Here is a 22,992-nt window from a genome sequence, read left to right on the forward strand (position 1 = left end):
GTGGAGAAAATCATTGATAAAAAGAAGGAAGAGAGTAGGTGAAAGAACAGAACCCTGTGGGACACCACTGTTGGTAGAGGACGAGCGAGAGGTCGATCCCTCGTCAACAACTGCCAGGGATCGGTTCTCGAGGAAGTTAGAGATTAGAGACCAAAGTGGGGGAGAGAAACCATGAGAGGGAAGTTTAGAGAGGATGACCAAAGATGGGTGCAATAGGAAATCGTTGTCTTTGCTCGTATTAAACGGGTCGTATCTCCATAAATAAGCATTCCCGTTATGGCATAAAATGATTCTTATATCATTATTTACCCAGGCGGCTGACTGTTGCCAGGCGGAACAAAGTATTTTTAGAATAATGCAAGTAAGAATGATGTTCTCAAAGGTAGGGCCTTTAATAGATTCCTTCTTATAGTCCCACTGAGCATTAAAATGTCGAGACTACAATTTAACTGCATATGTGCTGAAAACAATTAAACAAAACAAAAACAATACTGCACAACCCAGGTTGTACTGCTCCCCCATTATACTTATGTTTTTCAATTCCACTGTAATTCATATGTATGTGTGTGTGTGTGTATGTGTATGTATGGCTCAGCCATGTTAATATTGTTATTATTATCCACTCTGTATTTGTATTTTTCTGGCAAAATAAAATGTTTCAATTCAACTACTGAACAAAGAAAACAAAGCGTACTGTGGGGTACGGTGGTATTTGTTTGGTTCACACTCAGGATGGGATGGAGAAAGGAAACTCACAATGTGCTCTCTGTATGCATGTTGTATTGGATGTACGATGCAGCTTGGTGCTGGGAAGTGGCAACGTGGTTACAAGGGTTGAGTAGAGAGAGCTGGTTGGTGAGGGTGCTCAGAGGAGGACCAGCTTGTGGGTCGCCAGGCAGCGGCGGAGGAGGTGGTGTAGCTTGCTGCGGCTGAAGCTAGAAGAGGAGAGAGGTAGGTCACCGTTGTTGTTGTTGTTGAGATTGTCGGACCGTAGACCGACACGGGCCTTTGCCTATAGGCGGCCCGTTCGATGGTTCCGGCTGGAGCTCCTGGTGGACGCTTACCACCAACCCCCACTCTTGGACGTGGTCAGTTTCGGAGTGGCGCGCCCCCTGAACTGGGGTCCGCACTTGCTGGGAGAGGATACTTTCTGAGCTATCTAGGTGGTGGGTATCGTGTGATGACCCGGAGAAGGTGGTGAATGTGGTTTGTTTGGGCCTTTCGGGTTAGAGTGGCCGCTGGTGTTGTGTGTGCTTCTTGGAAGTTTTGAGTTCTGTTTCGGAGGTCTTGTGTGACTTCGAAGTCGAGGAGAGAGTGTTCAAGTGGGTTGGCTGCTGGCTCCTGACAGTAGGTGCATTCCATGACGTCATTTCCGATCATCTGCCAGGAGCACTTGTACCCTAGTCGTAGTCGATGAAGGCTGACTTGGGTTTGTCTTGGTGTTTTCTTGTCCGCGAAAGGTGGTTCCCCTTTTGTAGCCGCCAGGTACCATTTGGCTGATTGGGAACCAGCGTTGAAAGCGTGAAGGAAGCTCTTTTTGATGTGGAGCTTGCTAGTCTTTCTGAGGTGATTCTTGATCTGTTGCACACTTGCTGGAACTTGAATGTGTACGCTACTAGAACGTGTGGCTGCCTTGGCTGCTTCGTCAGCCACGTCGTTTTCCCCGATCCCTACATGACTGGGAATTCAGTGTAAGACGACTGGGCGGTTTTGTCTTTGGAGTTCCTGTAGCTGTGCGAGGATCGAGGTTATGATGTGGACGTTGTCTCTTGGTTGACTGTGTTGCAGCGCCTGCATGGCCGATTTCGAGTCCGTGTGAATTATGATGGACTTGTTGTGTTGTGTTGCAGCGTGTTGTAGGGCCTTTGAGATTGCTACCAGCTCTGTTTGTAGGGTGGAGCAGTCATTTGAGAGTCTCCATCGGAGGGTCTGACCTTGGGTGTAGAAGGCCGCTCCGGATGTATGATGTTTTGGATCCACCGAGCCGCCTGTGAAGTATGATGCTGCATCAGCCGGTGTCTCGGTGGCTATGGCTTCCAGAGTTATTTTTTTGAGGTCCTCCTTCTGGAGGTTGGCTTTGCTATCACCTAGGTCGGTAATTTTGAATGTGGCTGGTGGAGGGCTCCATGGTGGAGGAACAACGTAACCATTGTCTCGTGTGTCTTGGTTGTTCTTGACGAGTGTTTCTGCTTGCAAGTGTCAGATGACCTCGCTTGCCTCGTGCGACCAGGTGGCCCCTCGCACTCTGTGGTCGAGGTGGAGGGAGGCACTGATTCGAATTTTGGCAGCTGTGGGCTTATCTGATCTACAGATTTTGGCGAGGAGACCGGCTGTCACCTGCTTGACTCGTACTGCCAGGGGTGGTAGTTCAGTTTCCATTTGCAAATTGCAAATTCTGGTCCACATGGGTGCTCCGAGCATGGTCCTGAGAGCATTATTTTGGATGACTTCTAGCTTAGCTATCTGGTCTTCTCTCAGTCCAATGAGTGCTGGAGCACTGTAATCTACCAGCGATCTGATGGCGGCCGTGTAGTAGGCTTTGAGCACATGAAGGTTTGCTCCTGCGGTTGTGCTGGTGAGCGACCTCATTATATTGTGTCTGCTCTTCACCTCTTCACATGTTTACGTGACCTACTGAGCTAGTTCTCATATTTGAGTTGTTCACGCTGAACGTGTCCTGCATATGGGTTAAGCTTCAGAGCTTACAAAGCCATCTAAGTTACTTTCTGAAATTCCGAGTGCTAGTTTTCAAAATCTCCACTAGTAAATGGAAAGGGTCCTACGACAGTGGTAGAAAATATAACAAACCAGGGGACGATGACGAACTAGACGTTTTTGCTTACGTCAACTAGTGTCATCAAGTTCACCACCATTATCATGCTCCACCACCATTATCATGCTCCACCACCATTTCAGATTAAGGTAAATCTTCACTGTAGATTATAGATGTTATGTTTATGTAATTATTTGGTTTTATTGCGACATTTTAAGAGGATATTGTAGGGGATACTTTTATTTTGTGTGGATTGCAAAAATAGCCTTGTGCTTCCCTTCCCTAGTCCTGGCCGTGAAGCTTGTCGTACATCTGGCAACCCTTCTATGACTTAGGATTCAGGAGGCAGCTGTAGTAACCCTGTAGCCACCATGACCGTGCACAAGCTCACATTGGTTCATCATACACACGTATATATTAAACCGTGAGTAACTACAGTATAAAATGGCCCGAGGCATGGGTTTACAAAGGGAAAATCTTGTCTAACAAATCTGCTGATATTTTTTAGGAAAGTCTTCGAGGTAGTAGATAATGACGAAAATTTCGATATTATTTACTTAGACTTAAACAAAGCATTTGACAGAGTACCACATCAGAGAAAAATTATGGCTCATGGTATCGAGGGGAAAGTTTTAAATTAGATAAAATCATGGCTCAGCAGAGGGTCAGGGTAGATGGTGTTAAATCTGAGTGGGGTTCCTCAGGGGTTAGTACTAGGCCCACTCTTGTTCATAATCTACATAAACGATCTAGATACTGGGATCAGCAGTGACATAAGCAAGTTTGCGGAGGCTGGATAGATGATAGAGAGTGGTAGTAATTCTCGACAGGAGCTGCCATGCACAGTGCCAACCAGCCTATTGCAGACTCCTAATTTTCTTATGTTCTTAAATATAGTATGGCTCTCATGATAAGGTACTTTACTGTAGGTGTCATCCTGTCAAACGATCTTCTGTTTTATGCGATTTTGACCTCCTACTTGGACGATTAGGTTAAGTAAAGTCATCAGTTTGGAATTAAGATAAAAAAAAGGTTAACCACGGAGCTGTATATTAATTTGTATATATGGAGATAGAGCAAAATAAGAATACGATGCCTTATTTTAGAGCGTTTTTGTCAGATATTTATATTTTTCGTGTTTTTCTGACTTGATTTCAGGTTTGGTTGGTTCATTAGGTTCCTTTGTGTTTGGTAAAATTATCGTTTCAGTCATCCACCTATTTGGAACCTAACCTAACCTAGTAAATTTATAGAAATGCACTGTTCTTTCTTTTGATTTTTAAAATATGTTTTTCCTATGGTTTTTGTTGAGTTTCGAGCGAATTTGATATTCATTTTCGGTGGAAATCACTCTTATGAGATCCCCTTCCCCTACAACTATCTTAAGGGAAGATGTTGGATAATTGGAGCTTTTTGTTGGGTAAATCACAGAAACAGGTGATTTTCAATGGAGAACAGAGCAAAAATCGTTCAAAACTCATCAAAAAACCATAGGAAAAAACATATTTCTAATACAGAAAGAAATGTAACCTAACTTAACCTACCCATTTTTTTCTGTGTAAAAAAAAAACAAAACAATAAAAGCCAACCAACCAACTTAACCTAACCAGGGGCCTTACTATTTTTCCGATAAAACTCGGCAATTGACGTAAAATAATCTTTTATCAAATGTCGGCACAGCTCTTCAACCGGTTCAGCCATATCTGGTACTGAAAATTCCAATCTCCGCTCCCGATGCACCCACGCATTGTCCATTGGCTAAGACAAAAAAATCTTGCCGAATAATAAGTCTCCTCTCGCTATAGCCAATAAGGAATTCCCACACCACCCCCTCACATGTGCCCTAGACGCGAGCACAGAGGTAACATGTGACTGATCAAATACACTGTATAATAATATTGGAAAATTAATATCTCGGTTATCCTCAATTTTTCGGCAGAAATATCATAGAAGAAAAATGTCCTAGAAATGTCTGAACATTATGAAATACTGTACAGTAATATCTCCATTAGCCGGAACAATTGGTGCAGAGCCCTTCTGGGTAACGAGACGACTGTCTCAAAGCGGGAAAATCCCTCATTCCTGGAATTTTCTGGGTAACGGAATTTTTTTTCCGGAATTTCCAGAAAATGTGCCCGATTTTCATCTCTCCAACCCGGGAAAAAACTCCCCCATCCCCGGAATTTTCCGGGAACCCGGAAAATTTTCGCATAATTTTCCCCAAAATGTGCCCCTCGGAAAATTTCAATTCCGGCTATTGGAGAGTTCTGGGTTTGAGGGATTCCAGCTAACGGAGATATTACTGTAAATAGAGACTGTATATCAAAGGTAGCCGTAACACAGTTGTTGAATGAGCTGCTGATTAGTTCCTTAACAAAACTAAAAGTCTTTTACAGAGTATTAATCTTAGGTTATTGGTGGGAATATGGGCACGAGAAATTTAGACAAATTATAGGTGAAGGTGCCGAGGGCGGTCAATATAGGGCATAAGGGACACTCGTCCTTGTGTACCTTTGGTAGACCGTACAGGATACCTGGTTTAGTCCCGCTAACAAAGAGTTTTAAAAAGGAGGAATCATTAATGACATTCTTGTTTTAAAGTTTACGAAGAAATCTGTTAATCTTGTCCTCATACTTTAAGAATTACCTTGAATAAGTCGTATTAGGATGGGGTCAAATTTATTCAAGACATCTTCAGGTCATGAGACCCACTAATCTCCTTTCCAAGAAAAGGTGACCTGACATTCCATAAGAAGGTCAGTAATATGAGAACACTAATCACCCACCCTACCTGCACCTGACATTGAGTCAAGTCAGATCACCTAGATCACACCCCCCCCCCTCCCCCTGCCAAAGAAAAAATACTTTAACTTTCATCTTTATTCAAGACATTTTCAGAAAATTCCAGCTTTGGGAATGATTTTCCGAGCAAATTTCAATTCCGGCTATCGGAGATTTCCGGGTTTGAAGGATTCCGGCTAACGGAGATATTACCGTATATATTAATAACAGTGAGAGACAGACCAGTGCTTTACTATAAATTCACCCCAAATCTAACATAACCTAACCTACTAAAATTCGCTGGATGACCAAAACGATAATAATTATTTTTTTTTTTACTTGTTGGGTTAAGTAAGGTTTAAATACAGGGTTTCTCTGGTTAGGATAGTTTAGACATGTACGCCGATATTTGAGAGAAGTTAGGTTCTTGATGATCAATTGTTTTGGTATTAGGCATATTTTTCCTGCTATTTTTGTCAGCATTTTGCTCGGTTTTACCCAACCATATCCCGCTACTTGAAAGTCCTGGCCACTTTGTGTCATCAAAATCTGATTTTTAAATGAAATCGGAAAGTAAAAAATTAAAATATAGGTACATAAATTTCTGTTGGAACACTACAGTGTAAAGTATTCTTTTTTTTTCTGGTAATTTCTGAGAATAGCACTACCTCCAGATGGTGAATCAAGCAGTAGCTAAACTAGTAGGTCTGTTAAGGTCATACAGATATCCTTCGTAACGATCTTCATGTGTGAGGTGCTTCACCACCAGGAGTACTGTCACCCCTCCTGGTCCCCGAGATATGCTAGAGCAGTGGTTCTTAACCTGGGGGGCGTCAGTAATTGGTAAAAAAAAATATATGTCGACATTTAAAGCACAAATAAAATAAGGAACACATGAGAAAATAGAGAAAATGTAAAAGGTGTGGACAGTAGATAAAAAATAGAGAGAGACCAAGGGCAGGTTATTGGAACAGAATAAGGAAGTACAGTATGTGAGTGGGGGAAGTGTTAGCTGTCTATGAAGCTACACAAACACAAAAATGTATTTTGTATAGTAAGTATATGACAAAGCATCTGCCAGAATAGGACTAAACTTTGTTTTATCACTTACAGATAACTTACTTTTGGTATCATGGCCATGGCTCAGGCAGTGAGGTGCACCTCACACCTGCTGCAGGGTTCCTCATTATCCTCTCTGCTTCACTGTTTATGTGTCCCATCTGTAAGGGTTCTCACCTCCAGTAGTATATACCCTCATTCTACACAACTACGTCCAACCTTCAAACACCACATAAGGTAATATTGTACAAGAAAAGCAATTTGTTCTGTTCTCCTTTATATTATGTATAACATATATAAAGGCATTAATTTTAAGTTCAACATAAGTAAAACTTCAAAAACTTTTTGTGGAAATTTTGCGATCTGATCAAATATTAACTTTATCAATTTACAGATGGATGTGTGATGATAGTGTGAGGTGGCTGTGGCCGGCAGATGAGGATAGTATTAGTTTTGATGCTGGTCACAGGCATGGTACCAGGAAAGGCATAGTGGCTGTAACACTTAACACTACTAAGCCATTGCAGCTGCACTACCTGAAAGAGGCTTTCCATCATTTACAGCGGTATGTCTCTTAGATCTTGCTATGTCAGATTTACTTATTTATAATTGCCACTTTTTATCAGCTTAATAGTCACTTGGGAGGTTGGTCTATTATTTCTTTGTTACGACCTTTGTTGTACAGTGTTAGTACAGGAGGAAACTGGAGTACATATAGGAAACCTGTGGTATTCCGTAAGGTCACACTGAATATCACCAGAGAATTGGACCTATGATCGCAGTGGTGAAAGGCAAGCACGCTCTACTGCTGTACCGCCAACACCCCTTAACCACTTGTCTCTGTACTGAATAAAATTGTGTGGCCTTAGCCAAATAAAATGTTAAAAGTGGCATCCAATAATAAAGGGGTTAACTTTGCTTCTTCACACTGATGCACACTTGTATCCTCATCATCACCATCTAACACTTTACCCATCAAGAAAAAACAACAATTAAGAACATCATGATACAGTGACCTGTTGCCTTCACGTTGCATATGAAGTTAAAAATTTAAATAAATTAATTTAATGTTTGCACCTGAATGCACGACACACAAGATGCACATTTGGTAATGTCAGCACAATCTGACAACAATGTAGACTACCCACCAAGGTCACCAGTCTCCCTTGTGTGCTTAAAGGACCCAGGACATAACGTTGACTTACATTTCTCAGGCATTTTCTTGCTGCTTGTGCTGATCTCTCGTGCATCACAGTTATTTCATTTATTCATATTCATAACAGTGTTGTGAGAGCTTTAAACCATGCCTCGTGTTGCTAGTGAGGGTGGAGGGGTGGGAAAACGTGAAAATTGCAAGGAGATTGCACCATGTGGTGATAGTGTAATGCCTCTTGATGCCTCTCCCTAGTGAAATATTATTGTTTTCACAACTTTTCTTCTATAACTATTTTATCCTAAATATGTACACTTTATAATGAATAAAGTTCATATTGCAATCACATGAAATAACGAAGATATTATATAAAGTGATTTATAACATTTTCATTAAGCGTAAACAAAAAAATTTGTGTTCTACTAGCACTTTACGTATAGAAATAATTATTTTATCGTGATTACCTATATAAACGTGTTTGTAGATACAGTTATTTATTTACAATGCTCATGCAACAAATACCACCTTTTAATCTCAAATAGTAAGCTTGCTATGAATCATTACATACAATTATCTCTTGTTTGGCGCAGTCAATTGCGGTGAGGTGAGTAAGAGGCCAGATCATGAGTGTCTTGCAGGAGAGCACCTCCCGAAACCTAAGGGGTTACTGACCTCACCTACTCAGACCTCACATACTGCACCTTCCTGTCTGATCTCAGAAAAATTACCGCATTAATCCTCTGACCCAACCAGACACCAAAATGTTTTCCCTTGATACAATCGTGTTTTATTATAATGAGGTTACACAGATGGCATACAATTGCAGGTCTTGATAATTCTCATGACTGAACCATTCATAATTTTGCCCATGAATTAATGACAGATGTTACTGAAGCAGCTTTCTCTCCAGCCATATCTGATCCATCAGTAATAAAGGAAAAAGGTTTCCTACAGAAAAATAAAAACTCAGATTTTTTACAAACCCCAACACTTATGGGCTATATTGGGCTTTTGTTAAATTTGTATCAATGGACGACTGCCCATCAATGTTGCTGAGTACAGGACCTGAGTAATCCTAATATTAGTCAAACCTCTTCTCACTTCAACCATCACCCAGAAAGGGAGAGAAGTAACGACTGTACCAAGCCACTTACAGGAGTGCAGGCAATTCTATTTAACCTTCCCAGCACCTCACTTAGGCCACCCAAATAGGTAAAGGATTAAATCCAAACCAGAAGTTGTCTTTTCATGATGGAGACATCTAGAGCACTGAAGTGACTTGTTTGTAAATGTGGGCTGTACATAACCTGATTTGACCTGACCTGACACGACACTGCATTGTTTTGTCAATAATGATGACATTGATTCCTCGTTGTGTACCAGCAGCAAGTTAATTGGTTGTCTTGTCAGATGATGCCAGCAAATCCGCTTTGTCATGATGACCATCAGTCTCTTAGATATTGTGACAACCTAAGATGCCAGATAAAGAACTGCTTAAGCTGTGACCTATCCTAAGCTGTTGTCTGCTCAGTTACCCATTAACTGTGTCTTAAGTCAGAGAGACATTAACCAGTGCAAGGTATGGCACTGTTTACGTGCATAACCATAAATGGGTTAAATGGTCAGTAGTATTGAAGAGTCAAAGTATGTAATATGAGATGTTCATATTTTTCAAGGATTTGTTGAGAGTAGGTAGTTGATTCGCTATTCATCCTGTACAATGTACAGGGGAAGCATCAGTCATGTCCACTGGTGCTTCCCGTCATGGAAGGTGTAAGAGTGTTTGTCAGTTTAGGGAACAGTGAAACGAGGGAGGCAGTGAGACCAGACATGGAGAAAAGCAAGTCATTTTGGCTTTACATGTATTTGAGGGGGAGGCAAATGATTATGTCCATTTGGAAAGACCAATGGAGAATAATACATAGATTACCTGCTGAGAGCAGGATTACGTCCCCGTTCAAGACTAGGTTCAAGTGCCTAGTTTAAATGCCAATTTCAAGTCCAAGGAGCTCAAGGTTCAAGTCAGTTTCAAGTCTGAGAGCCACAGTAACCTGACAGGAAGGACAGAGAGAATGATCCCCACTGCTTGACTGAATCTATTCTGAAGGTATTTTTGTTGTGTGAAATTGTTCAAGGATTGAAGATTTTATGTAATGTCAAGACTGGACATTGTTTCAGGTGGTTTGTTTCAGGTGGTTTCTGTTTTTATAAATGCCAACACCTCACGACTTATGATAATCTATTTTATATTTGGTTGAAAGTAAATGTAAGAAACAAGTAGTTTTAATATTTCATTTAGGTCTCACTACTGCAGTTACTGCAAAACCACTACCTTTTTGTGCCTTCTTGGGTCTCACTCTTCTGCTTGTCCATGGGCCCATAGTTGAGGAAATCAAGAAAAACAATATTTTTGGGGGAGGGGGAGAGGGGGATTTAAGTAATTAGAGTAAAGGAAAACTAGATAACTGAAATACATTTCTACAAAAAAAAATGAAAAAAAGAACTTAAAATGCTGCAAACATAACTTTGATGGCAGTTTTTGGTGAACAAAATAATTGTAAGGTCCAGTCAAGACAATGTGGTTTTATCTTGGTAGTGACGCACTCACAGGAAGTCTACTGCAATATACGACAGTATATATTTTGAAATGTTTTGCTTTCACTGAATTTATTTTTATCTGAAGAAGAATTGACAAGTTTATTCCTTTACAGTATAAGTATTCTTTCCAGTGACATTAGATCAAACTCTGGGTTACTGAAGACATCACCATTCCCACAGTCAAAATAACTTGAGTTAGTGTCTTGCCACTGCTTCACATACTGATACTGTTATTCACGTTAGGTACCTAACTACTGTATTACACTACAATATGTGTATTTTATTTTTGGTTTAGATAACCACTCTTAATACAGTGCAATAAATACTCTGTTGTTATTAATTTAATTGTCTTTATAACCTGACCAGGTCCATTACAGGAAATACTGTACTGTGATGATGCCTGTGTCAGCTCCTCACCATTTTCCGATTATAAAAAAATGGAAAAAATTAACATCCGGTTTTTGTAAAACCGACCTTTCTAAATCAGGGACTGTTGGTACTGTACCATCTGGAAGGAGTCAGACTTATATTCTGATTTTGATCAGAGATGTGAGAATGATGAGAATTACTTTATTTATTTATTTTGTACAAAAATTTTTGCTTCTAATGCTAGTACAGTAATTTCTCCATTATCTAGAATCTTCGACCCTCGGAACTTTCCAATACCCGGAATCTCATTTTTAGCATTCTGAGAAATTTAGGGAAAAATATCTCCATTCTGCACATTCGAACACATTTCCGAGAGATTACATCTTGCGCATTTCTCAAAATTCTGAGAAAATCTCTCCGTTCTGGGGATTCAAATGATTTTCCAAGATATAGTATCATGCTTCAACATGGGGGCGCATGCCAGGTGGGTGGGTGAGCTAGCTGCTTGGGTAACTTGGGCCATAAGCTCACACTGCAATTGGTTATTTCTTTCATGTGATTGACTGATGCATCTCCTCATCCAATCTCCTCAACCCCTAACATCATGACACACTAAGCCTGGAGTTCACTGCCATTGTACAAGGTTTTTCTTTTCCTTATTGCTGTTTTTGCATATGATCTGTGTTGTACTGTAATGTACATTACTGTACTAGGATATAAATAGTGATTACAGTTACATATAGTACTGTAAATTTACATTAATTAAGTGTGAGTACTGTACATAAGTTACAATAACGTTTAATAGTGATTAACATGGCCAGCTTAAACTTGTCCCTGTAACCACCAGGCTACTAGGCCAAGTTGTGGTTTTATGGTTGTTTTTCCATGGTGGGAATTTTAAATAATATATGTTACCTTCTTTGGTGAATTCTAAAGTGGCTTTAGAGACTGATATGGGATGAACAGGGTCATCCACAGAGGTTGTAGGCTATATGGCCCTTAATGCTCGTATAGTGGGTATCAGAAAGAGATAATACAAAAATACTGTAGTCTGCCAAAGGTCTGAGAAGCACATTTGTATTGATGTAGGATCATTTTGTCGATATCTGTGATGGTAGACAGTGTTAGTGGGAGTGGCCTTCATACCCTGGATGGATGGTGGGGGTGTTGCTGAAGCAGGGGCAGACTCAAATAATCTGCATCTTGCATATGATAACTTCAAGACCTGAATTTGCATACAGTACACATTTGTGTAGGAGTTCAAGATCTGCTACAGGTTCGGTGTAAGCAATGTATGTGAGGTCGTCTGTATACTATAGTTCTGTGATGGAAGCCATTTGAAGTTAGATTGTAGATAGCTTGGTGTATTGTATAATGTGTATTCTTAAGTTGATATTGTTAGCTTTAACTTAAAATGGGAAATATTTTTCAGCATTTGTTAAGTCATCTTTTTCAGCCACTACCTGTACAATTCCTCAACTATATTTAGCTTATAATAAATTGCCCATGAATGGTTTTCTCATGACATTTGACCTTCAAAATTTTATTTGCATCTTGTAGCTTTGTCTTCAGTGATCATGTTCACAACATAACGTACGTATGTTTTACTAAAACTTTTGGGGACAGTTTCTGCCTGCATTATTTATTCATATAAAGGGTTTTGTATAAGTTTCATTTGTACATTACAGAAGGATTCCTACATTCCGGATGTGTTTGCGACCAAGAGGTGACTCCTTGTGGTTCTGTGAGCCTTCCCAGGTATCTGTGAACATTCAAGTGAGTAGTGGCCAAATGTTCTTATGAAAAACAGTTTTGTTGGGGTTCATATCAGTTTACAGTATCGTAGGTGAGGTGATTTCAGACATAATTTGGAAAAAAAGTTGAAAAGGTGACAACTTGTAGACAGTTACAGAAAAAGCAACGTTTTCTTTTTATCAATTGTCACCCTAACTATGTAGTTTTCATATGTGATTATCATTTCTTAATTTAAAGTGTAAGTAATAAATAGAAGTCAATAATCTAAATCCATTTTTTCTACAAATTTCAAATGTTGCAAAACTTTCTCTGGCAGGAGAGTACTAGAGTACATTACATTGAGTAAATGAGGCAGAAAGATAGATCAGCCGTATGGAAGTAGGATCTACCATTAGACAATACTGTACATTATGCTTCCAATATCCTCCCAGGCGGTAGTATCTCCCTGTTTGGTAGCTACCTGAAATTTTTAGTAATATTACTTTGATACAACATGATAAATTAGACAAACAATGAAAATAAACAAACAAAAGTTATTTACCAAGACCTTCTCTCTTGAGAACAAAGGGTAATAGATGGAGAGGAGATAAGAAGGCTATTTATAGCCCGTCTTTGTGTAGGAAATCGACCGCACTATAAATAATTCATTTAAAATTTTTATTTTTTACATAGAATATTCAATACATGACTGCGATTATAAAATAGGCCGAGATGTACGGTATGTAATATTAATGTGTGTGTGTGATGTAACAGAGCGCTTGGCCTCTCTCTCTCTGTGTATGGGTGGAATTCCTGGTTTACAGTGAGTGATACGAATGTCGTAACATTACTAGGCTGAAGGCGCCTGAATACTACTTAAACACATCAAAACTATGTTAATTGATCACTGTATAATAAATTCATTCACTCATAATTTCAAATTCCCTTATCATCCTGTGTTATATACAGAAATACTCGAGTCCCTGAGCGAGTACACAAAAAGAAAACGGAAGACTAAGACATCCGGAAGTGGATAGAGAACGGACATCTCTACTGGGGGACTCAAACGTTTCTTATGTTTTGTGGGCACTGTAGCATAATATGAATATGTAAATTACAATTTACTTATATATATATATATGTAAATTGTAAAAATTTAAATAAAAGAAAAACTAAATACGTAGCATTTAAAGTGTACTGTACAGTAGGGTGTGTCATAGGAGGGAAGATCAGCTAAAACTAATGGCCCATCACTTTTTTGGTAGATTTTAGTGTATATAAACAGAAAATAATTTCAGTTTCAATATTTTGCAACCTTTTGCTAGGTAAATTTTAGCGTGAAATTTATCGAAAATCTAACGTACAGCTGCATTAGTGCATTACAATTAAATAGTGAACATTGCTTTCTGACTTCATTCTTTAACAACCCAACTAACAATATTTTTTCTGTTTCAGATTCTGATGCATTTATAAGTTGATAATATTTGCGATGGCTGCTTGTGTCAGGACGAGGAACCAAAAATCCAGCCATCTCAGTCACTATCTTGGGTCTGGGAGAGAGCTCCTGAAGTCGGAGTTGCCTACATTGAGAGATGCTTTGAGATACGGTGTTTTAATCAGGCAAATCAGTGAAAAGAACCAAAGAACTTACACAAACAAAGACATTGCCAGTGATATGACCAAAGCTGTTTTGGCACAGTACACTCTGGCTAACGCTCAGTTCAAGCCTCCAGTCATAACAAGTCAGAAGAAGATTAGTGAGAGACTGCTAGCCAGTTGGGAAAAGGCAAGAGATATCTCTCTTGGGAGAGGAAAACTTGCAGTTAAGGACAGCTTTGCCAAGCAACTGGACCAGTTATTTGACATAATTACTTGCAAGTGCCCAATTGTTCTCTGTCCTGAGTTTGGATGCGATCGTGACTGTAAATCCGAGGCCCACATCTCCTGTATTTGCAAGCGTGAACTGAAGATTCCTGTGATCGAACTGGCATTTGTAAGAGAGAGACTCATGTAGCTCTCATGAAGAGACAGGAAGACTGCCACAGAGACAGAAGAGGAGAAGAGTTGCCGAGGAAAAGAGACTTGAGAAGGCCCAGGGTGAGGTAAAAAAGGCCGATGATTGGAGTCAAGCTGATTCAGAGTTTAATGACTTCCCCATGGCTGATCCGAGTGCTGACCAGGAGAATGGTGACTTTGTCCCTAACCCAGAAAATAATGATCCCAAACCTTCCAGGCATAAGATTCGAAATAGGAAAGATATCCTGAGCATAGCTCTGGCCAGCATGCGACACCACACTGGTCTCAGAGAAACTGCAGAGATAGCAACAGCTGCCTGGATTGACGGTGGTTTGATAACACCTGATGATGTTCACCTGGTGATAGATAATAACAAAGTAAGGAGAGCTCAGGAGAAACTTGTCAGTAACCTAGAAGAGGAGTTTGATAAGGGGATAAGAGAAAATGGAATCAATTGTTTGTTCTTTGATGGGAGAAGGGATGACACTAAAGTGTTCATGAAAGTTGGAGATTCTGACAAGTTGTTCCCTGCCATGGTGAAGGAGGAACACTACTCCTGCTGCAGTGAACCAGGAGGGAAGTATTTGTGGCATTTCACTCCAGAGAAAGATGACATCAGGAAACCAGCTGAGATAGTGGCAGATAACATTGTGAACTGGCTCAGAGAGAGGAACGTAGACCAGACCCTGCAGGCCATTGGAGGGGACAGCACCAACACGAACACAGGGTGGCAAGGGGGGTCATACAGTGGATAGAGCGGAAGATTGGGAGGAAGCTGGTCTGGATTGTTTGTGACCTCCACACCAACGAGTTGCCACTCAGACATCTGATCCAGGAGCTGGATGGCAAGACTCTTTCAAACAACAGATGGTCTGGTCCTCTTGGCAAGATGCTGAACTCTGCCATTGAGTTAGAAATAAATCCGAGCTTTGAAAAAATCACAGTTGGCCCTCCACTCGTTGAGCTTGCACATACTGTCATTGACGACCTGAGTACTGACCAGTACTATGGTTACATGATTTGCAGTGCCATCAAAACTGGGGTCATGCCTGATAGACTTGCTTACCTGCAGATAGGTTCAGTCTCACATTCTAGGTGGCTCACAACGGCTCTCAGGTTCTGCAGAATTTGGGTCGCTCATCATAAACTGAAAGGGAACCAGCTTCACAACCTGAGACTTATTGTCCAATTCATCATGAGTGTCTACTTGCCAAATTGGTTCAACACCAAGGTCAAGTCATCGTTCTCCGAAGGTCCGAGGCATGTTCTCTTCCAGCTTGAGCTCCTGAGGAGTCAGCCAAGGAAGGTTGTTCAGATTGTGGAGCAGACTGTGAGGAGATCTTCCTGGTATGCTCATCCCAAGGCAGTTCTGCAGACAATGCTCTGCAGTAAGGATGAGGAGGAGAGAAGAGTGGCAGTCAAAAAGATCTTGGATATGAGACTTATGAGAGGATCTGGGCATGACGAATCAGTTGGTGACGATTCCTTCAGGGTCAGGAAGACTCCTGAAGTCAATCTAGGTGCCAAGACCCTCACTGATCTCATAGATCTGGATAACATCCAGGCTGGCAGTGAGCCCCCTCTTACCTGCAGCCTCACCAATGTTCAAGTCAGAGCTTTCCTGGACAACCCCATGCATGTCCCTGCCTGGCCCTCGCACACCCAGAGTATAGAGCGTTGTGTACAGCAAGTGCGAGGCCAGCAGTCACGTGTACAGCCAGGAGAGGAGGGAAGGCTACATCCGAGCTCAGGTGGTCAGCAGGGAGGTGATGAGTAGAAACAGAAGCAAGAAAGACATGTTCTCTATGGTGTGCAGCAACACCGGGTCGTAGTAGTAAAACCGGTTTTTGTATTTGATGATTTTGTTTTCTAAAGGAATATTAAATTTAATAAATGTGTCAAGATCATTCGTTTCACTATTCTGGATCATTTTCATCCTAATAAACTAACCTGATACATTTACTTTACTTTAAATAAGCTATTTAGTGGTGTTGGTAAAAGGGTGGGAATACTGAATTTTCATAAGATTTCAAGTTAAAATTTACCTAGCAAAAAATGAAAACTTTTCAAATCTGAAGATATCACATGATTCTGCACATAGAACTACATCATTAATACCATGGGCCGATTTTTCTAACTCAAAAAAAAAAAATTCGCCTCCGTAGGGTGTGTCATACGGAGGTGTACAGTGTTGTAGCTTGGCGCGGGGTTATGCAGTGTTTACAGTTCACGTTCGACATCACATGTTCAATTGATTTACAGTGGGGTATGCTATAACGAACGGATCCTTCTACGAATATTCCTATAACGAACGGTTTTACCTATAAAATTGAGAATGCTATAATGAACGATACTCCTACAACAAACATAATTTAAATTTTTTATTATTTTTTTTTCTAATTTATTGTTTTATTATTACAAATATTAATGATATTCTTTATTTCAGGGGTTTAGATGCATATTTATGCACTTTTTTACAATTTTATATTATGTTTTTCAGTGTTAAGTGGTTGTATTTGGGGGCCTGGAACGGATAAATCCTATAACAAACGATTGCTATAACGAACAAGGTTCTAGAACCAATTAGATTCGTTATAGAATACCCCACTGTATGTGTTTTGTTTGTGAACAATTGCAGAAATAATTTGTGTAATATTTATGTATACAGTATACCTGTACAGTATATGTAAATTGTAAAATTTTAAATGAGAGGAAAACAAAATACATAGCGTTTTAGACCCGCGCGCTCTGTTTACTCCACACTGTTTGAAACACGTGTGAAGTTTTTAAGTGTCCTCAGTGAATTCTGATTACTGTTTCTCCAATTTTGTGACTATGGAAAAGAAGAATATCTCCGGGAAGCGTTCTGGTGATCGTAAAAGAAAGGCTATAACACTTGAAGAAAAGCTTGATGTTTCATGACTCCTCAACATCAACCTTCTCCCCCATCAAGGTATATTCATATTTTTTCAAGGTAAAGTGTAACATTTACTATATGATTTCATTATTAGATATGAATGTAACATTTATTTAGACTGTGCTATCCTTTGTGTTAGGCTAACTACGAAAAAAATTTTCGAGTTGGAGTAATCTGCACCTACCGGTAACCCTATTTTCTCCATAAGCCCTGTTATTTCTATTACGCGAATTTCTATAACACAATGTTTTACAAGAACACAACTATCGCGTTATAGCAGAACTGACTGTACTGTATACAGTATACATATACAGTATACTTGAAAATGTGACTTAAATGGAGGTACAGTATGTGAAAATTGTTTTCGACTTGTGGCGACTTTGGATAACTCAAAAATGACTTGGAAGGCACAATCCAGTTATTATGCACACACATTTGTAAGGTTGCATGATATAAAACTTGTACAGTAATGGCATTACAGGGGCAGATCCGGGGTGGATGGGGGGTTTCCTGGGGATTGGGACCCCCTTTTCATCAGAAAATTCCAATACTTTATCTGTAATGCAGTACAGTATTGTAATCAGGCATTTTTGTATAGTAAAAAATAATTACTATTGATCTCAGAATTTCTCCTAATATCAAGTGCACGTAGCTTCAAAATGGCCTCAGCTGGGTGGGCTCGCTGTTCTTGTCAATGGAATTACTGTACCTGTAGAATGCAAATCAACTGAATACACTTGTTTATTGTAGCTGAGGTGACATGTATTGCAACTGCAAGAGAACCAAGCTGAGACGATAATCACCAATAGAAAACACAGGACTGTATGTACCAGATGGGGCACTTTTCAAGTGAACAGTTCATCCTGGCTTAAGTTTGAGCTAACAGTGTTTAAAAATGTGAGAAGCAGAAGAACATAAGTGAATACAGTACTTTATGCCAGTACTGTAGTAGTTAAGCATGAGATGATGCATCTTCTAATTCATCTGAATCCATTACCTTAATAGCATGTCACAATAAACACATTTATAAAGCAGTAGGCAGCAAGGTACGTAATTGAAAATCTAGAAAACACATCCAAGCATTAGTAGACTAGTTGTACGATCGAGTGCAGTAAGATTCACACTATTTTAGGGGGTAACCAAAAAATGTAGTAGACATTTAATTAATTGTAAAAAATATGCACTGTAACATTTGTACTTTTGTAACATTAAAGCTACAATTGCTGAGAGTGGCCAGTTACCCTTTTTTGTGCCATGCATAATTTACATGCTAACATTTGGTCAAATAGCTGTTACAGTCAGTATTAATGAAACATTATTTTAAACATTGCAGGGGTATTTTTCTTAATATACAAATGGTATATGTGGGGTGATATTAACATTATAGTTAAGTATACAACCAGTTGTTATGTTGTAATATATTTGACTTTTAGTAGGCTCATGATGTCATAGGCTTGTGAAGTTGTGCTTACACTACTGTACTGTATGTTACCATCTTGCTAGGCTGGCTGTATCAGAAAAGTACCATATGGTTTGTGCTATTGCAGCACTAATGGTTACCGAGTTAATATTCTTTAAAATCACAATCTTTTATAAAAATTTAGTAGATAGTGGCTAGACTGTAATGATATCCAGTAAACCCTCAACAACTCGGCACATCTGGCCTTGCCGAGATACAGTATCCCAAATTCTGACTTATCGAGGCACTACCCCCTCCTACAAAAATACAACACTAAAGAATTATTGACTCGTATATGTGTACATGTAATTACTAAATGTATAAAAGTAGCACTTACCAGTGCTGCAGGCAAAGAATGAAGCATCATAGTAGGATACACAGATGCATAGTAGGTGACACAGAGGTATGGTAGGTGACACAGAGGTATGGTAGGTGACACAGGCATGGTAGGTGACACAGAGGCATGGTAGGTGATGCAGGTGGCCAGATATGCCGAGAGTTTCCCAGATAATTTTATATATATCGGCATTTCCCAAATTATACTAATACATTCCGAGACCATATCCTGCCGAGTTATATGAAATGCCGAGTTATCAAATGCTGAGTTATCGAGGGGTTACTATATCACTAGAATTGGAATGGAAAAAAGAAAGACTAAGATTTGTATTGGTAGCAGGTAGGTATATGGAAAGTACCCTAGTAGGTCCACACAAAGGGAAATCGCCTGTTTCAACCTGATTAACTACAAACTTTGAATCATTCGTACAAGTGGCCGTAACTGTTAAAAAAAATTATTTCCACCCATGTGAAAAATGGACAAATTGGCCATTACTTACAGTAATTTGAATTAGTGAGGTTCTAGTGTACTACTTTAATAACCTGCTCCATTATGTACCATGACCTTCATTCCATAAAGTCATTAATTATTATTATATGATGTATTATGCTGCTTTAAAACCTTTGTTGTAGTAAATATGTAATTGGTCTTCTAAAAACTGTTCATTTTGCAGATGCTTGCTGATGATGATAACCTCCTTGAGGTGATGAGCAAAGTGGGTAAGGAACAGTTTACTTACTGTGACCCAGTTCAGTGGAAAGCAATATTTATACCACGGAGGGCTCACATTCCATGCCCTTTACCTGAGCTCCAACATTCCTTTCCCCATCAGTGTGATTTTGTATTTACAGCCCACCATGCCCTGTATAACGGTATGGATTGTAACTTCATGTTGAAATGCTTGGTGGATATACTCAATGATATAATTGCTGGTCAGCCAGTGGATGACAGTCCATGCAGCGTATTTACTGACAGAGATGAAATCCAAATTTTAAGGAAAAATGTGAGAGAGAATTTAAGAAAAAATACAAAACGTATTGATGAGGTGAGAAAAAGTATGCCATCGGCTGACACAGTGCCACTACTTTTTGAAACTTTCCCAAGACCCACCGCAATAAAGCGTACTACAAGGTTCGTCAGTCATAATATAGAACCACTGGTGATAAAACAGTTCCATGAGAAGGCCAAAAAAGCTGGAGTAAGCATCTACAGTGCTTTAACTGCTGCTGTCAACACAGCAATTGTGGAACTGGCAAATGAGGCAGGCAAGGTGCATGAAACCTGCACTGTTTCAACTTATCATTTACTCAAACTTGGTAACCAGAAAACAGAAATGAAATATCAATTAGGCCTCTTGAATGTCTGCCTATCACATTCTTCACATGTTGATAAAAATATAAAATCTAACTTTTGGGATTATTCCAAGAAACTTCACCATGAACTCGGATGGAGTTTAAATTCAGAACTGGCCCTGGAGCAAGTGATGGTTAAGAATATGGACCATCCTATAGCATCTCCAGATGACCCTTTCATTAATCCATCACCAGTCCTTCATGATTACACGCTCAACTACCTCGGCGTTGTCCCAAGCCACCTGTATGAGAATTCTGAGCATGTACAGGTAACTAGATGGGTGTGTTACAATTTTATTCATAGTTTTGCTTACACTAACATGCACATAATTATGCAATTTCTAGGTTATTGCATTTACAGCATAAGTTATGATACACACCATTTAAGTGATGAAACAGCAAAACTTCTTATTCATAAAATATTATCTGTCATTACAGATGTCACAAAGATGCAGTGATGTAGTTTGTTTTTTACATTGTACAGTGATTACAGTAATATGTACAGTGATAATTACAGTTTATAAACTAAAGAAGTATAGCACAGGATCCCCAAATAAACTTTCCATTATAATAGAATGTTATAGTAATGTTATTTTATGTATGGGGTATAATAATATTGTTCAATGATCCAAAAGTTGTACATTGGTAAGAAGCAGCGTTCTTAAACACGATATAGGCAAGATTTATTTCTGCTGTGTTATTACGGGATATGCTATACCCAAGTTAATATTTTTCACTTACTGTATTGTGTTGATATTGGCAGTAATATTTTTGTTTTGTAAGTCAGCATCTTCCAATTTTGCCATTGTAAATAATATACATCCCATAAGGCATATCAGACTAGGGCTTGAGTAGCTGTTCATCCGCAGGTGTCAGCTTCCCCAGTTTAGTGTTTACATACATATGCATGTAACATGGTTAGGTATATGTATAGGGTTTTTCGGCAGGATAAGTTTATTCCTCGCGGATCTTGGAAGGTGTGACCGAGCGATGTATTTGCCCGTCTTTAGGCAGAAGTATTTATATAAATGGGTTACTTACATTAGACTTGTATAAATATCACCCCCTGTAACTTTCCACTAGCTATGAAGTAGCATGTTCAGAGCACGTGATAAGGTGTGCCCTCGGTGTTTGGGCCAGGTTTTGATATCAAGCGATCTCACTTGCTAACACTTGCCTGAATGAGTATTGAGTAGTTGCTGGTACCTTTGATGAAGCTGGGTGAGATAATAGGTAGTCTCACGGCATGTCACCTTTGGTACAGGTAGATTTGAGTCGTTGAGTCGTCCCAGCCGCCCTGGGTTAAACTTGTAATTATCTTAGCGTGTAAGTATACACAAGTGTATACACAGGTTCTGTTATCTTCATTTGTGGTTCCTTGGTTTAATGTAAACACACGTGGTGATTTTCTAGTTATATTGGATGCTCTGGTAGTTACAGAATTGTTTGTTGACAGACTACTGAGCATTAGCTATTAGCTTGTAATTAGCTTATATAATTTGAGAGAGATACAGCCTTGGGAGCTATGCTCACACACGTCTCTTTGGTACGGTGTCTGACTGTGAACTGGTGAACTGTGTGAATTTGTGAACTAGGCGAACCTCTCTCTGTCCACTTGTAAGGGGGTATGTAATCAATACTTCAACACAGATATGAGGCTACACTCCACAGGCCTACTCTCACGGAGGCCTGGGGACATATATTTATGGGTTGTAACCTGAGTGTGTGTGAAACTACAAATGTTTATGTGCTGTCCACCCTCGGAGGTGTGACAGAACAAATGCTTATGTAGCTGTATGCTCAATAGTCTAGGTGATAGAATGTATATAATGAATATATGCCCTTAGCCCATATTTATATAATACTGATTGATAAGGGCTGGAACAACGAGAAGTCGCGTCACTTGGCGCTGAGTTAAGCATTAAGTAGCCGGCTCTCTGGCCACCTATTGCGGGCAGTAGTAGATATCACTCAATAGAGGAACACGTTATTTAGAGTCATCGTTGAGGTGACCCGTCTTCCTCAAGGGAGGACGACTCATATATTTCCGTTCTCCCTCGAGAAGTCCTCACTCAACTATCAAATCGACAGGACGTACTTAGCAGAGTTATTTAAAATAGCCTCCTTCCTCATTTAACATTCATAGCTACAATGGTAAAGTTACCCTTGATAATCCTTTTTGAAAGTATACTTAGAAACTCTTTATAATAAATACAAACAAAGGAACATATTAGATTTCACTGCAGAAGATCCAATACACTTTTATCTATACCTGTATTTTTGTATGTCTAAAATATAATTTAATGTGCTTCTCAAGTGGCTGTTACAAGTGGTGACAACCCAGGAAGGTTGTTACGTATATTCATGGTAACTGTCATCCCGACAGATACACAATTGGTAAAGGTAGAGATATTACGTTCTCCCCATTTCTGTGTTACATATTG

At 39.6% G+C, this 22,992-nt stretch overlaps 1 protein-coding gene across 2 annotated transcripts; it reads left to right on the forward strand.

Annotated features, from left to right (window-relative positions):
• The first annotated feature begins 932 nt into the window (after positions 1-932).
• On the forward strand, positions 933-21,590 carry LOC121877119. Of its 2 annotated transcripts, none has more exons than XM_042382750.1 (5): positions 933-951; positions 6,668-6,850; positions 7,008-7,178; positions 12,422-12,509; positions 19,870-21,590. In XM_042382750.1, exons 2-5 carry the CDS (start codon positions 6,687-6,689, stop codon positions 21,004-21,006), a joined length of 1,560 nt encoding a protein of 519 aa, XP_042238684.1. In that variant the 5' UTR covers positions 933-951; positions 6,668-6,686; the 3' UTR covers positions 21,007-21,590. The 2 variants fall into 2 exon arrangements, with proteins under 2 accessions (XP_042238684.1, XP_042238683.1); XM_042382749.1 differs by lacking the exon at positions 933-951 and adding an exon at positions 3,048-3,197.
• The last annotated feature ends 1,402 nt before the right edge of the window (positions 21,591-22,992 follow it).

This window comes from Homarus americanus, unplaced genomic scaffold (assembly GCF_018991925.1).
Source record: "Homarus americanus isolate GMGI-L3 unplaced genomic scaffold, GMGI_Hamer_2.0 scaffold33468, whole genome shotgun sequence".
NCBI classification, from domain to species: domain Eukaryota; kingdom Metazoa; phylum Arthropoda; class Malacostraca; order Decapoda; family Nephropidae; genus Homarus; species Homarus americanus.